This window comes from Corvus kubaryi, unplaced genomic scaffold, assembly GCF_017639235.1.
Source record: "Corvus kubaryi isolate FWS band 111438036 unplaced genomic scaffold, C.kubaryi_AGA036_p1.0 37396, whole genome shotgun sequence".
NCBI lineage: Eukaryota > Metazoa > Chordata > Aves > Passeriformes > Corvidae > Corvus > Corvus kubaryi.
In genome coordinates, this window is record NW_024581135.1 from 11,094,540 (window position 1) to 11,107,588 (window position 13,049).

Sequence of the window (13,049 nt, forward strand, 5' to 3'; positions counted from 1 at the left end):
GAGTTGTTAAGGCTTATTTCAACTCTCTGCAAGAAAGGGTGTTTGTCTCTAGCCAGAGCACAACAGAGGAGAGAACAGAGAGATCTTGCAATGTTTAGAACAAGCTGAGCAGAAAGCAAAGCAAAGGAAACCAGCAGTAACACTTACCGGGGATTTTTTCTGAAGAGGGGAATCTCCTTTGGGGGGATCATCTCCTGCAGAAATAAAAGTGAACAAAGTTTCCTTGGATTCATTCCTCTGAAAAGCGTTCATCTCCCCTCTCGCCTTGTCTCCCACCATGCTATGTGGCTGTGGTGAGTTGACTGGGAAGATTTCCAACCTCAGGCACGAAGTTTGATTCAGTTTGAGTTAACCCTAATTGAGCACATTTGTGCAGCCAGGGCAGAAAAGGGAGGGAGATGCTACCAGGAAAGACAACTCCAGAGTTCAAGAAGAGTCAGGGAACACAGCCTAAATTAGTCACAGGTTGGGGCTGTCAGTACTTCGTGGCACAGACCTCCCTGTTGTTTGGCATTCCCCCAGCTATTGTACGTGCACCAGCCCAGCATGGTGCTGGATGCTGCACAGATGTGAACTGAATAAAAATCCCAGGTCCCAGATACACCTACAGCCTGCAGATTTAGGAGCAGACCGTGCATCGCCCTCCCGATGTGGTAATGACAGGTTTACTCAGCAGGGATCTCATTTCACTGGAAAGCCACATGTTCCAAGACATAACTACTAAAATGCTCATCACACCAAACCCTTGGACACTGGATGTCACAGATGCCTGCACTGTGTTAAATCATTTCTTTGCTACTGCAGGGGTGAAGTGACCCAGGGTTCATTCCCACACCAATTCCCTAGAATGACCTTGCCTTTTCCCATGAGACAGCTTAATCAAGGGGACACAGCCAGCACCCAGAAGCAGCCCCAATGCCTCTATTTTCTATTACAGAGCAAAATTCACAACCTTCCCATAAATTATCCTCAGCACTTGTGGCTCTGCTGTATCCTCGGCACAGTGCAGAGGTTTCTTCTTCCTCTTACATTTGGCTTCTTTAAAAGACAAACGTTCAGAGAATTTTCCCAAATATTTCTCCCTTCTCTTATAAGCAAAGCACAGACCACACCCAGAAACCACAGCTGGTACAAGGAGTCTGCATAAACTCATCCTTAGCTCGAGCTGCTGATAGTGCCTGGTTACCACAAGAACCAGGTTTGCAGCTGACAAACCAGGAAAGAAGCCTTTGGCCACACCACAGATCCTTAATCTGGCTTCAGTTATTGTTAACAAGACATGGAGAACACTTACACAAGGGAATCAGATGTGACAGACTGCACAGAGGAAATATAATTACTGTCCACATTCCTTCATGTGCTCTGGCATTGCTTCCTCTGAAAATCCCCAGGGATTCTGTTTCACTCCTGCTAGCTGGGCAGCTAAACTTGTGGTCAACTGGGCAGCTAACTTGAAGGCCAAACTTTAGATGGCACCAGAAAGTTCTGCCCCTTTCTTGATCCTTGTTTCTTCTACAGCAGTGGCAAAGCAACAGTTTGGTACCTCCCCTGTACAGCCACAAACCAGCTCTTGTCTTCAGCCCTCCCAGTGATCTGCACACACGCAGAGCCTTGCTTTTCACCTGGGTCCAGCCTCCAGGGAGCTCAGGTTTGTCAAGCCCTTTTCATGGGTATGAGTGACTCAAAAGCAGACCCAGTGCTGGGGGCAGAACAGGTCTTGTTCACATGGGTCCTGTCACCACACACCAGGCTGGCACGTACTTGTGTCCTGCAAGTCTGACCCCATGCTAGAGGCAGCAGAAATATTTCTGAGCCGTCTGCTGGCATCTCATGCCCCAGGTATGTCTATACAGCTCCCAGTAGAAACCTGCTGTGTTCTGCCACACACAGGCAAGCAGAGCAAACACAGCAACAGAGTTATTAAAGGAATAATACAAAAGGAAGACAAGAAAGGTTTCACCATCTATTGCACAGCACTCCCATGCTGCTGCAGTGTGATGCCTTAATATTTTTGGCCTCCTGCAGATATATTTTCTCTGTGTGTATGCAGCCCCATGCGTCACATAAGCGAAATGATAATTTTTTTTAATACTAGCATGAAAAACACTATCAGTCAGTAGGATTAACATACCACTTGTCTAATACACTGCAGAGCTGTTTAGGCCATTAGCTGCCAGAAGGTCTTCTCAGACAGAAAGGGAGAAAAGGAATTCAAATGTCTGGCAATAAATGGTAACTTGTAGCAAACAGCAAAAACAAGTTTAGGAGAATAAATTTGCAAGCACCTCAGATACAAATACAGAATAATACTTGATAGAAGGAGACCTGTGTGTCCTGGACTGAAAATCAGGAAGGAATTGTACCACAAATGGAAATAAGGTGGCATTTCTGAAGACAAGTATAGACAAACAGATCAAACACGGAGTGGTAGAGATGTGCCAGCAAAGCTAAGGCACAAAATGAACTACAGCTAGCAAGAGGACACAAAAGGCAGTAAGAAAAGGTGTTAGAAATGCTGTCAATATTGGAGAAAGAGGAAGGAAAATGAAAAGCTGTTATTTAAACCAGAAAACAAGCAAACAAAAGCTTATCCAGAGATGCCAGGAAACTTGTGTGCTTTTTGTTATTTTCACTAAAAAATAAATTGCAACAAGGTATGCAACACCTTTGAAATGAACCAGCAGGAGTATGTGTGAAATGAGACAAAAGCTGCTTAAACAATATTTGGATATCTCAAATGTGCTCTGATCATCAGAGCCTGATGAAATTCACCTTCAAGTGCTGAATACCGTATTGAGCCACTTCCCTTGTGAAGGGCAAAAGTAGAACAAGCATCACCACTGCCCCTAAAAAAGTAGGTTGTTCCACCAGGTGTGTTCCTCCATAGCAAGAGAGATACTTGACCAGATAATCCCTTCTAAGCACCAAAAGGCGAATAAGGATTACAAAACAGCATTTCATATTGGAAAAAATGCTCTCAAACCAGACTGTCTTATTCTCTGGTGACAGTGTAAGTGGAGTAACAGCTAGAGCAGCTCTGTATGTGATATATCCTAACTCTAGTGTCTCTGATCCCTCACAAGGAAATAGGGTCCGTATGAAATGCCCATAATAGCGGATGACTAGGAAATCCCTCTAAGAGTATCTATCAATGATTTTCCATCAGATTAGGAAAGCATGAAACATACAGGTCCTCAGCTTTTCCTTGAGCAGAGAAAACTTCAGCACAGCCAGCATGGTGCTCTCATTTGTGCCCAAAACCAGGGTGGAGAAGCCTGGAGGAAAACCGGGTACAAATCCAAAATGGTGTTGCAAAATAGGAGAAACCATTTTACAACTCTGTAATGAAAATGATGAAATTTAGGAGACTACCAAATGCTACTCCTATTCACTGATAGGAAAAACAGCCAGAGAGATGAACTATTACCCACTTTCATTGAGGATAAGATGGCAGAAATAATTGACTTTTTTCAGTAAAGAAGATTTGGGGCTTCTTTTTCCAATTTCCCTTTCAGCAAGGACAGATGAACACTGGAACAGAGATGACGTGGCTCGGCCTGCAGGGTTCAGACAACTCATGATGTCTGTTATATAAGAATGTGTTAGGGACTACATAAATATCAGGTCCTGTCCCAGAGCAGGCATATGGATGAGGTGTCCTCCTGAATTTCTGTGAAAACCTTGTGCCAAACAACTTCACCTGGAAAGCATGAAAGCAAGGACTGCTTTCTGTAAGATTTGCTCTCTTCTGAATTATCCTTTATGCAACTGGGTAGTCTGTAGGATGATTCATACTTAAATGTAATATTCAGCTACCAGATGCCTTGCATAGCCAGAAGTTCCCACGAATGCATTTTGCTATGATTTTCAGTTCATAATTAACTTTTTCTGGTTCCCAAAACCTCAGAAAGAGAATCTGCATTTTCACATTGCTTTTACAATCCTCACATTCTCACCGCTCCCTGCTGCAGTACTGTGCGCCTTAATCTGTTTATATTCAACGAATCTCTTCATTTTTACCTGCATTCATCTTGAACAATCCCTTCCTAATTTTCAGCTCAGGCACACTCGTCTTTTAATAATGAGTCTAATTTTTAATTCATATACAATGGCCATACTTTTATAACCCTTTTACCCTATATGTATTTCTCTCCTCTTTCTCTGTTTCTGAGATAAGGTTTTAAGAAACTAGATGAATGTGTGCCAGCAACACTCTGGGCTTAATGACCAGACCCTGGAAGGACATGATAACCTCTGGAGGTTTCTTCTGGCTTATTTTCTCCAATTCTTTGATCACAAGAAAGAGCAGGGCTTAACTGATTTAGACAGATCAAGAGTGGTTTCCATTGCCTGCAGACTTCTCCCAAACTTCAAAGTAATTTAAGAAAATGATGTATCAAATCATTTGAATAACCAGGAAAATATGCCAGAAGCCTTCAAACCCACATCTCTCCTCTATTCGCCAGCCATTACAGACTCAAAATTGTAAAGGTATTTAGATTAATACCACTAACAATATCAAGTACCTACTCTATATTTAAGAGCCTGTCATGGGGTCACAAGTCAACCTGTAACAATCAGAGAAACTTCTCATCCCCCCTCTTGCCTTTTTGCCTTCAGTTTATCCTACAATCAGCAAGAAGAAATCTTCTAAAAATTCCTCACCAGCTTGGGCTTCCTTTGCAGGCTGTGGTGTGCCATCCCCCTCTGCCATTCCGGCCGCTTCCTGCACCTTGGACAACCCCAGCTCTGTTGTGCCAGAAGATGAACCTCGTTGAGCAATCCTGGCTCTTTTTCACCCTGCTGTTAATGTTTCACTTCCCAACAGCAGTCCTTTGGCCACCAATAAAATAGTTAAACATCCAGTTATTTCTGATCTGAAGTCATCTCTTCTCAGCTCCCAAATGTCATAGGGAATCTGCCTTTCTTGAATACAGCCTCTGAGGCTGCATGGCACCTTTCGTGGATGTTCACGATCAATCACTTTGCACTGCAGCTACACTATCTTTCAATAAAATTACTACTTTGGATGAGGACAGGGACTGTCTCTGTGACTAGACAGGATCTACAGCTGGCCACAAATCCAAATTTTCAACACTATACCCCAGCTACAGAGCTGGTCTTAACTATACATATCTTTCACTATCATAGAAACACAAAACACTTTGGGCTAGAGGGGACCATCAAAGTCCATCCAGTACAACTCCTCTCCAATAAGCAGAGACATCTTCAACTAGACCAGGGTGCTCAGAGCCCTGTCAAACCTGATTGTGAATGTTTCCAAGGATGGGACACCCAGTGGTTAAGGTTGTGAGGACACACAGGGTTTCACCAACCTTTGACAGACTGGCTCCAGTTCCCAGGTCTTTGCATATCACACAGCAAAGCAGAAACAACATTGACAAGCTGTTCCCTCAGACCCTTTTTCACCTTCAAGCCATGAGCTGCCTGAAGGAAAATCAACAATTTTTCTACTGTGCTTCCACTGTTTACTCCTTTCTGCTTTTCCCCCATAACCTTCTCTAAACCGCTGTGACTTTCTTTCAGAGAGGCTTTATGGAAACTCCTCTGCAGGGGAAAACCCCAGATATTTTCTGCAGACACAGAAGTACTTTAGAGTGAAATTCTGTGAGTTCCGCAATAGAGTAAAATGGGGTGTCCATCACCCAACATCATGGCCCTGAAGTCATCTGCACCCTTCACCTTTTTATTGCACTCAAGTCCCACCTGCTTCAAGGCCCCATAACTATCATCATCACCTCTTGAGGTCAAGGCTACAAACAGGCAGGCAGTTCCTGATGAACTCTGCTATTATCTGGACATAGGATGATCCAGTGGAACTGGGCAGGAGGACTAGAATGATGCACTAGGGAAACAGCGAGAGACACCTGAATTTAAGAGTGAAGAGAAGCAGGCAACAATAGCTACTTATATGTGCAATAGTGAGCAGCCTAAGCTGATCACGATCAAATTCCAACATGAAATGAGGAATAAATTCCTACAGATGATGATTCATTTCATAGAGCAACAAGGGATGCAAAGCCTGAAGTGAAAGAAGAAGAACAGCATGAACAACTCATAAAAAGATGATGGCAAATCATGAGGTGCTTGCGAAAGAAGGACTGAAGCAAAACTTTAATAATGGCTACAAAAGAGCAGGCTGTGCACAGAAGAGATATTAAACAAAAGATAGATGGTAAGAAGAATTTAAATCTATAATGTAGGAAGTATGGCCAGGATCCAGGGAGTGCTATTCATATTATAAGAAGATACAGCACAGATAAGTACAAAGCACAGCATGGCAAAGCCAGCAGCGTGAGACTCTGGGCAAGCACTGTGAAAAACAAGCAGAAAAGACATACGAGCACTACAGGCCAGACAATGCAATAGAGAAGAAAAGCTGGAGGGAGAATAATTGTTGGGAAAAATAAAAAGCTTCACTTGGTAATGCTTGTGACTTCTTTTAGAAGATTAAGGGGCAGAGGGGGAACACATGAGGAAGGGCTTTTATTTGTGAACAACTTTTTAAGAGGCCATCATAGCAAGGGAAAATTAGGATTTTTCTCTTCATTGGAGGGAATGTTCAAGCAAAACACAGGGCATGAGAGAGCTGAGGCAGGAAATGAAGAAAACTCAGCACAAACAAAATACAACCATGAATTTAAATTACTTTCTAGGTTCTCAAGATGAGAGTATCACAAAACCACTGAACAAAAAATGGAGACTGGTTCCAGAATAAGACTTGAGATCTTTCAGAACAGACCACTGATGAACAGCAAATGAATACCAAGGAAAGCTATGTATTACATAGAAAATCAGGAATAATTTAACTATTCAGGCTGTCAGTAAGGAGATGGGCTAAGTGACCTCTTGAATTATTTTCCAGCTATTTTCCCCTTCCCTTCTAAGCTGTACTTGTTGCTATGGTATAAGGTACCATGCTGACTGGTAGCACTGGTTTCAATAAGGTCGACATGGAGAAAATGTACATCCAGGGGCTCCAGGCAATGGAAACATGTGCAGTCCCTGGGATGTTTCTATGTTCTGCCCTTCCTGACAGTCCTTTATTCCCCCTTTATAGAAATTTAAGGCATTTTAGGAATGCTGCCCACTTCTTAGAGACAGTTCCTAGTTGAAACAATAGCTATTTTTAGTGTTCACATAGGTATGTAAAGTTAGCAAAAGAGAGAGTGCTCTGAAAAAAAATAAATGCAGAAAAGGAGAGCCAAGATAGGTGTGCAAGGGCATGTGAGCTCGGTTTCTAACAGTAGTTAGTGCTGTTGGTCTCTCTCGGGTGCAAGTGATCAGTTCTGACTGTCACAAGGTGTGCTGGTCCCTCAGGCACCCAATGCCACACCTGTCTAGCTCAGGCTCAACTCAGGCTCTCTGTTCAAAACCTCTGAATAACAGAGAGAGCCTGGAAACAGAAAAATCTAAAGGTTTACCCAGTCCACTTGCCTGGAGCTGAGGCTGGGTCGTCCCCTTCCTGGTGTGAGAAGGTGGGAGGTGCTCCACTGCAGCTGGAAGAAAGATGGATGTGGGGAGGCAGAACTTTGGAAAAACACTTGAGGACCATTTGGTGTCCCAAGAATATTTTCTCCCCTGGTGGTTTCAGAAGCAGAATATCACATAGTGCCTTTCAGCAGCAGGTCTCAGGGCATCTCACTCAGCAGTTATCAGTACCTCCATTTCAGAAAGGAGCAAAAGAAGGAAGAAACATCCTGATGAAGGTAGACTCCGCTGAAGCCTCTCGCATGCCAGCCCAGCAGTCTCTCTGTTCAGCTGCCCCGCCTGCAGTATTATCAGAGCAAGTGAGAAACAGCTACTGATTTATTGTGCCACAGGCTCCACGGGACAGCTGAGCCACTGAAGACATCACAGCCTGCAGCAGCCTGGGTCTGGAGGAACGCTGTGAAAGACAGTCGCATCCAGTGTCTCAGCCACCCCGTGGGTGCATTGCCCTTACTCTCCGTGCTCACTTCCGGCCTCTGGTACAGATACTGCCTTGGGAATTTTCTCTTTCTGCACCGATCTCTCAGCTGACCAGTAGCTCTCTTCTGGTGGTGTGTCCCGCTCCCTCTCCCACCCTGGTCCTGAGTAAAATGCTGCTTTCACTGGCTTCAGTGAGAGGCAGTTGGTACTGAGAAACCAGAAATCCTATAACTACTCTATTCCGCACAACCAGCTCACAGGGATGCCTGGAACTGAGGCGAGGGGGGGGAGAGTGAATCTGTTGGGCAGTGAAGGAGGAGCTACAGGATGTGACAGCAGGACCCTGGGGTTTGGTTCTGACTACGTTGCTTGTCAGGCCCTTGAGCACTTATTTCAAGTTTCCTAACCTTAACTACACTGCCCATAAAACAAGCATCAAGCAGCATAATCTCCTGCACATCTGGGGCAAGTGGTTTTATTCATTAATCTGGCTACTGGACTAAGAAAATCTCAGAGAAGGCATTAATTCCAATTTTTCCAATTTTTTTTTTTTTCCACACACCCACAGTAAACAGCCTGTTCATTGTTCTCTGCAAGATTTCCTATGTCAGGATATATAATGCACTGCACAATTTCAAATCTTTGCCATCACAGAGAGGGTATTCTCACCACAACCCAGCACACAGCTGATTTTTTGACTGTGGTTTAAGTCAGATTGCAATTGTGTAATCGGTATTTCATCAAGGCAAGATGCCAGGGACAGAGAACATGTAAATCCCAAAAATACCTCTGTTCTGATAAAAAAAACCTTCCAGATCTAATCCACAGAGATCTCAGCTCTCTGACAGTGGCCCCTCCCAGATGCAAGCACTGACAGATATGATACGACCTTCTGCATTCTAGGGACTGTCATTTCCACTGATCTGTTAATCAGATCCTCCCCACCCAGATTCCTCTACCATCACACCAAGGGCCAGGCAGATTAGGGGCTCGTCCAAGATTCATTAACTCTGGTTCCCTGCATTTTCATAACGAGCTTGCAGTGCCATCCATTCTTTTCAGCCTCCCCCCGCAGTGACCATGGGGATCAATTTGCTAACACAGTGAGTGGGAGCAGCTCTCACCAGCTCCAGGGGGAAGTGCAGTCATGTGGGCTTTCCCTGCATCAGGTCCCAGAGGAACTGGCACAAAATTAGAGATTTTTTTTTTGCTTTTTTTTTAATGTTGATCTAACCATACAGAGTTTGGATCTCCAGGGACCCCAACACTCTGTAGCACAATTCTTTTTGTCCTGGCCATCCTGTGCCCAGGGCAGTCTGCTCTCCACTGGCACTCATGACAAATCCCCTCAGAGTTTGGCAGGGAGAAGGGTTATACTCTCATAGAAGGAAGAATTCATCTGTGACTCTTCATCCTTATGCTAACTCCCAATAAAAGGTCCTTTTTTCCTGGAGATGAGTGACATCTGATCGACCTCACATCAGTGGGACCAGGAGTGCTCAGCCTTCCCTTGATGCCACCCCAGAGCACCTGTTTGTCTTCCTCCTGCTCAACCATCTTTCTCCCAGATCTCCAGTCCCATTAGCTTAACTGGAGCACATCTTCTGACTGAATACTGAATTAGGCATTTGCTTTAATCCTCCTCCTCCTCTATCCCCAGCCTCTCCTTCCTCCTGGGATCTTGCATGGGGTTGTGCCCACCACACAACAGCTGAGTTCTGCAACACATACCTGCAAACACTCTGTGTGCTTCTCTTGTGCAAACAGCAACCCTGAGCAAAGAAATGGTTTTTCCATGGACACACAAAAAACCACCTCTGGTGTTCTTCAGCTTGTGGCCACCCAGAAGCCATAGAGCAGTGCTGAACGTGCTGGGCAGCAGCATGGCACATGCCCAAGCAGCAGGCAATGGTGTACATTAACACATCCACTGCAGTCTCATCTGTGGTGTGTGACAAGTGGAGATGGTGTTTCCACCCTGGCTGGTGCGTAGTGGTGTTGGGGATACACTGGTACAGACTTTAGACCACTCTTTCCACCTCCTGTGCCCACAGCTGTCTTTGCTGTCTGGCATTCAGTCTTTACATGTCTCCAAGTACTCCTCAGTAAACAGAGGAGACCACACTGTCAGAGAAATCCATTAGTGACAACATTTATTAACTTTGATAAATCTGTGCCAAAAAATGCAAACACCTTTTCCACGATCTCCAGCTATGCCTATGCTACACGAGAAGATCTAGCCATGCCAGTCCTTTAAGATGCAGGTGGCCACTCGAGTGAATTGAATACATTCAATTGACTTCAAAGAACCTCTGAGTGCTCAGCAACTTGCAAGAGATTTGTTTATAGAAATAATCACTTTCAGAAGAAAGGTGTACATGGCAGTTTTTCCTCTACCTCCCATTCAGTTTTACCTCTAACAACAAATCACAAGAGACTCAACATGGAATGGTCTGGCATTGTATTTATCTAGAAATATTTCTTTCCTGTATAAACTCAGATTAATATTAATTCTCTCCAAGATAAAGGCAGCTAGAAATAATTTGAGGGCACAAAACCAGTTTTCAGCATTACTGACATTTCCCATTGTTAACAAACAGATGATCTTAAAATGGTAAAGTCAGAGGAATAATTCCTCTCTTATACGAGGTCTGATTGACTAGACATGACAGATGGTGTTTTTATTACTTTCTGTTCTAAAAGAGGCTTCATCTAATGCAGCCCAAGCTGTGTTATGAGTCTTAACCTCTCAGATAAGCAAACCCTGTTTCATCAGGTTAATGGATCCTTACTTGATTCAGGAAGGCAATTTTCCTTAAAGTTATTCTAATTAAGTACTCAGAGCCCAAATTGTCCTGGCTGATTGACTGCCAGCAATGGATAAATCTCTCTACTAGGGACCATATTTATTTTCAAAGAGGGAAAGCAAGTTATTATTATTATTATTACAGAACCAATTCTATCCTGCATTCAATGGCTTCTCCTATACTGGCTTTTACTGCTGTTGCAGAATTAAAGACAAAAGTATAGTTAATGGAGCCTTTCTCTCAATAGTTTTGTTAAATAACAGGCAGGGAAGGAAAATTAGAGGTGGCCTGCTATCTACTGATACCCCCTCAATTAACTGCCCCCATGGCAATAATATCTAACCCTAATCAGCACAGAACCCTTCAAGCAGGCTCACTCCAACCTGTCTTCCTGCATCAGCCCCCAAACTGAGGGCTGCTGGCCCCAGTAACTTTGTCACTAGGCTGAGAAATGACAGAGGACTATCTACTTTCTAAAAGAAAAGCTCTGAAGGAAAACCAGTGCCTGAAGGATGCTCCCTGTAAGTTCCATCTCCTGCAGGGCATCTGGCTCCACAGACAGTTTGGTGCTACAGCTTCAGCTTCATGGGAGCACAGTGACAGCACAGGATAAGGATCATAGTGCCCTGCTGCCTTGGCTCTTTGCTGACTCCTGTCATTCCAGGCAGAAGCCCTGCCAGCCGTGGGGCTGTCCAGGCTGCTTAAAGAAGCAGATGGGAGGCCTGACCTCTCCTACTCTCTTCCACCTACTACAAGACTGGTCTAGCAACTGAGCCCATGTGAGGACAAGGAGAAGAACAACCACCTCAAGGCTGTGCAGAAAACACAGAGAACATAGAATTCTTGCATAGAAACAAGAACTGAATCCACAGCTCCTGAAGGATCATTCAGTCAGTGCTTTTACTTCTCAACGCACATATTAGCTTTTCACACAGCCTCACAAGCAGAATTGGTAGCCCTGATGCCCCATAAGACATTCAGTATTGGATTTCCACCTCCAGAAAATCTGACCCCCAGGAGTCTTAGTTGGAGTTTGCAGAGCAGCCAAAGTGAGCTACTTAACACAAAAAAGTTCCTTTGCCAGTTTCAGGGAAGCTGAGCTGTTCTTACAGCTCTGCTGAAGTTATTGATGCCTCAAATGAAACAATCATTCTCAACAATTTTTATTTACCAGCCACCAGATTTTTAGGGTTTTGTCACGCAGAGAATTGCATTTCTATATCAAGGCAGGCATCTTAAAAATAGTGATTATTCTGCAGGAATTATAAAGATATGGATAGCAGGTGAAAATGGTGTGTTTGAATCAGACTCCCAAGCCAAAAAGTCAGGAAGTATGGCTGGACTCAGGCTCAAGGATCAGAAGCTCCCAAGCTTCCTCAAATGTCTCTGTTTCAGGTCCTGTCATGTAGCCTGTCACATTTAAAACGCACGGCACACTTCAGGAGAGGCAGCCTTTTAAAACAGTGATCTCCTTGAATATCATTGTGAGGTTGACTGCAGACACCTTTGGACTCAGAGCAAGCACCACTGCTAATTGTTCAGACGGGGGATCAATAGAGAGGCATAACTTAAATACCTGTTACTTGTGGAGACAGCCTCAGGGGACAGCCCTGGAACTGTCCTCACAGTTAAACAATCCCAGAAGTAGGCATCTGTCCCTGTTCATCACTGCTGGAAAATAAAGTATCAGAGCAGCAGGAGAAAAAGAGGAGAGCTTGACTCTTACTAGGTCTCATCTGCTACACCAGTTTTGTAAATGAGCAGTGTATGGTGTAGAGAACTTGTCCCTGGGCCTGATGCAAACCCCCATAAATCAGGTGAATGGACCATAAGCAAATTTCCCTCCCATCCAGTTTCCAGTGTCTAGGAATAGCTGACTCCAGCTGCTTTGGAACTGCAAAATGGCTCCAGAGCTATTGGATAAGCTGCCCCAGTAGGTTTCTCATTGCCTTTATTGAGTGTTGGGTCAGATGCTATGCACAGAGAAGTCTGTGATCAGTGAACCCATGATTTGGTAGTTCTCTGCCCAGGAACTTATTCACAGTTAATCCAAACCAACTTCATTCATGAAACTGGCTGGAAATCTCATCAGAACAGGCTTTGCAGAGAGATTTCTGACACTTTTGCTTCCGGCATCAGCTGAAAATAGAGCAAAAAGAGACTCCAACTTTCTCTGAGTGTTTTGTCACATCTGAAGATGGGTGATTAATTCATAAAAAATAATAGCAGCTAGCTCATTTTCTGCCTTTTGCTCCCCCGCGGGCCCCCGGGGGGGGGGGGGGGGGGGGGGGGGGGGGGGGGGGGGGGGGG

At 44.4% G+C, this 13,049-nt stretch overlaps 1 protein-coding gene across 15 annotated transcripts in view; it reads right to left on the minus strand.

The window, feature by feature from the left end:
* The window catches only part of SLC15A2 (solute carrier family 15 member 2), a 72,874-nt gene that overhangs the window by 48,382 nt on the left and 11,443 nt on the right, over positions 1-13,049 (minus strand). For 6 of the 15 annotated variants that reach the window (XR_006018279.1, XR_006018278.1, XR_006018277.1 and 3 more), the window contains exons 1-2: positions 7,459-8,150; positions 148-194 (exon numbers count right to left, since the gene is read on the minus strand). Coding sequence is in view for 9 of the 15 variants with exons in the window: in XM_042041556.1 (XP_041897490.1) it covers positions 148-194; positions 7,459-7,576 (165 nt within the window). In the remaining 6 variants the exon portion in view is untranslated. Of the gene's footprint in view, positions 1-147; positions 462-496; positions 564-4,665; positions 4,730-7,458; positions 8,158-13,049 lie in introns of those variants that run through there. The other 9 variants (XR_006018281.1, XR_006018280.1, XM_042041562.1 and 6 more) reach the window with 7 other exon arrangements.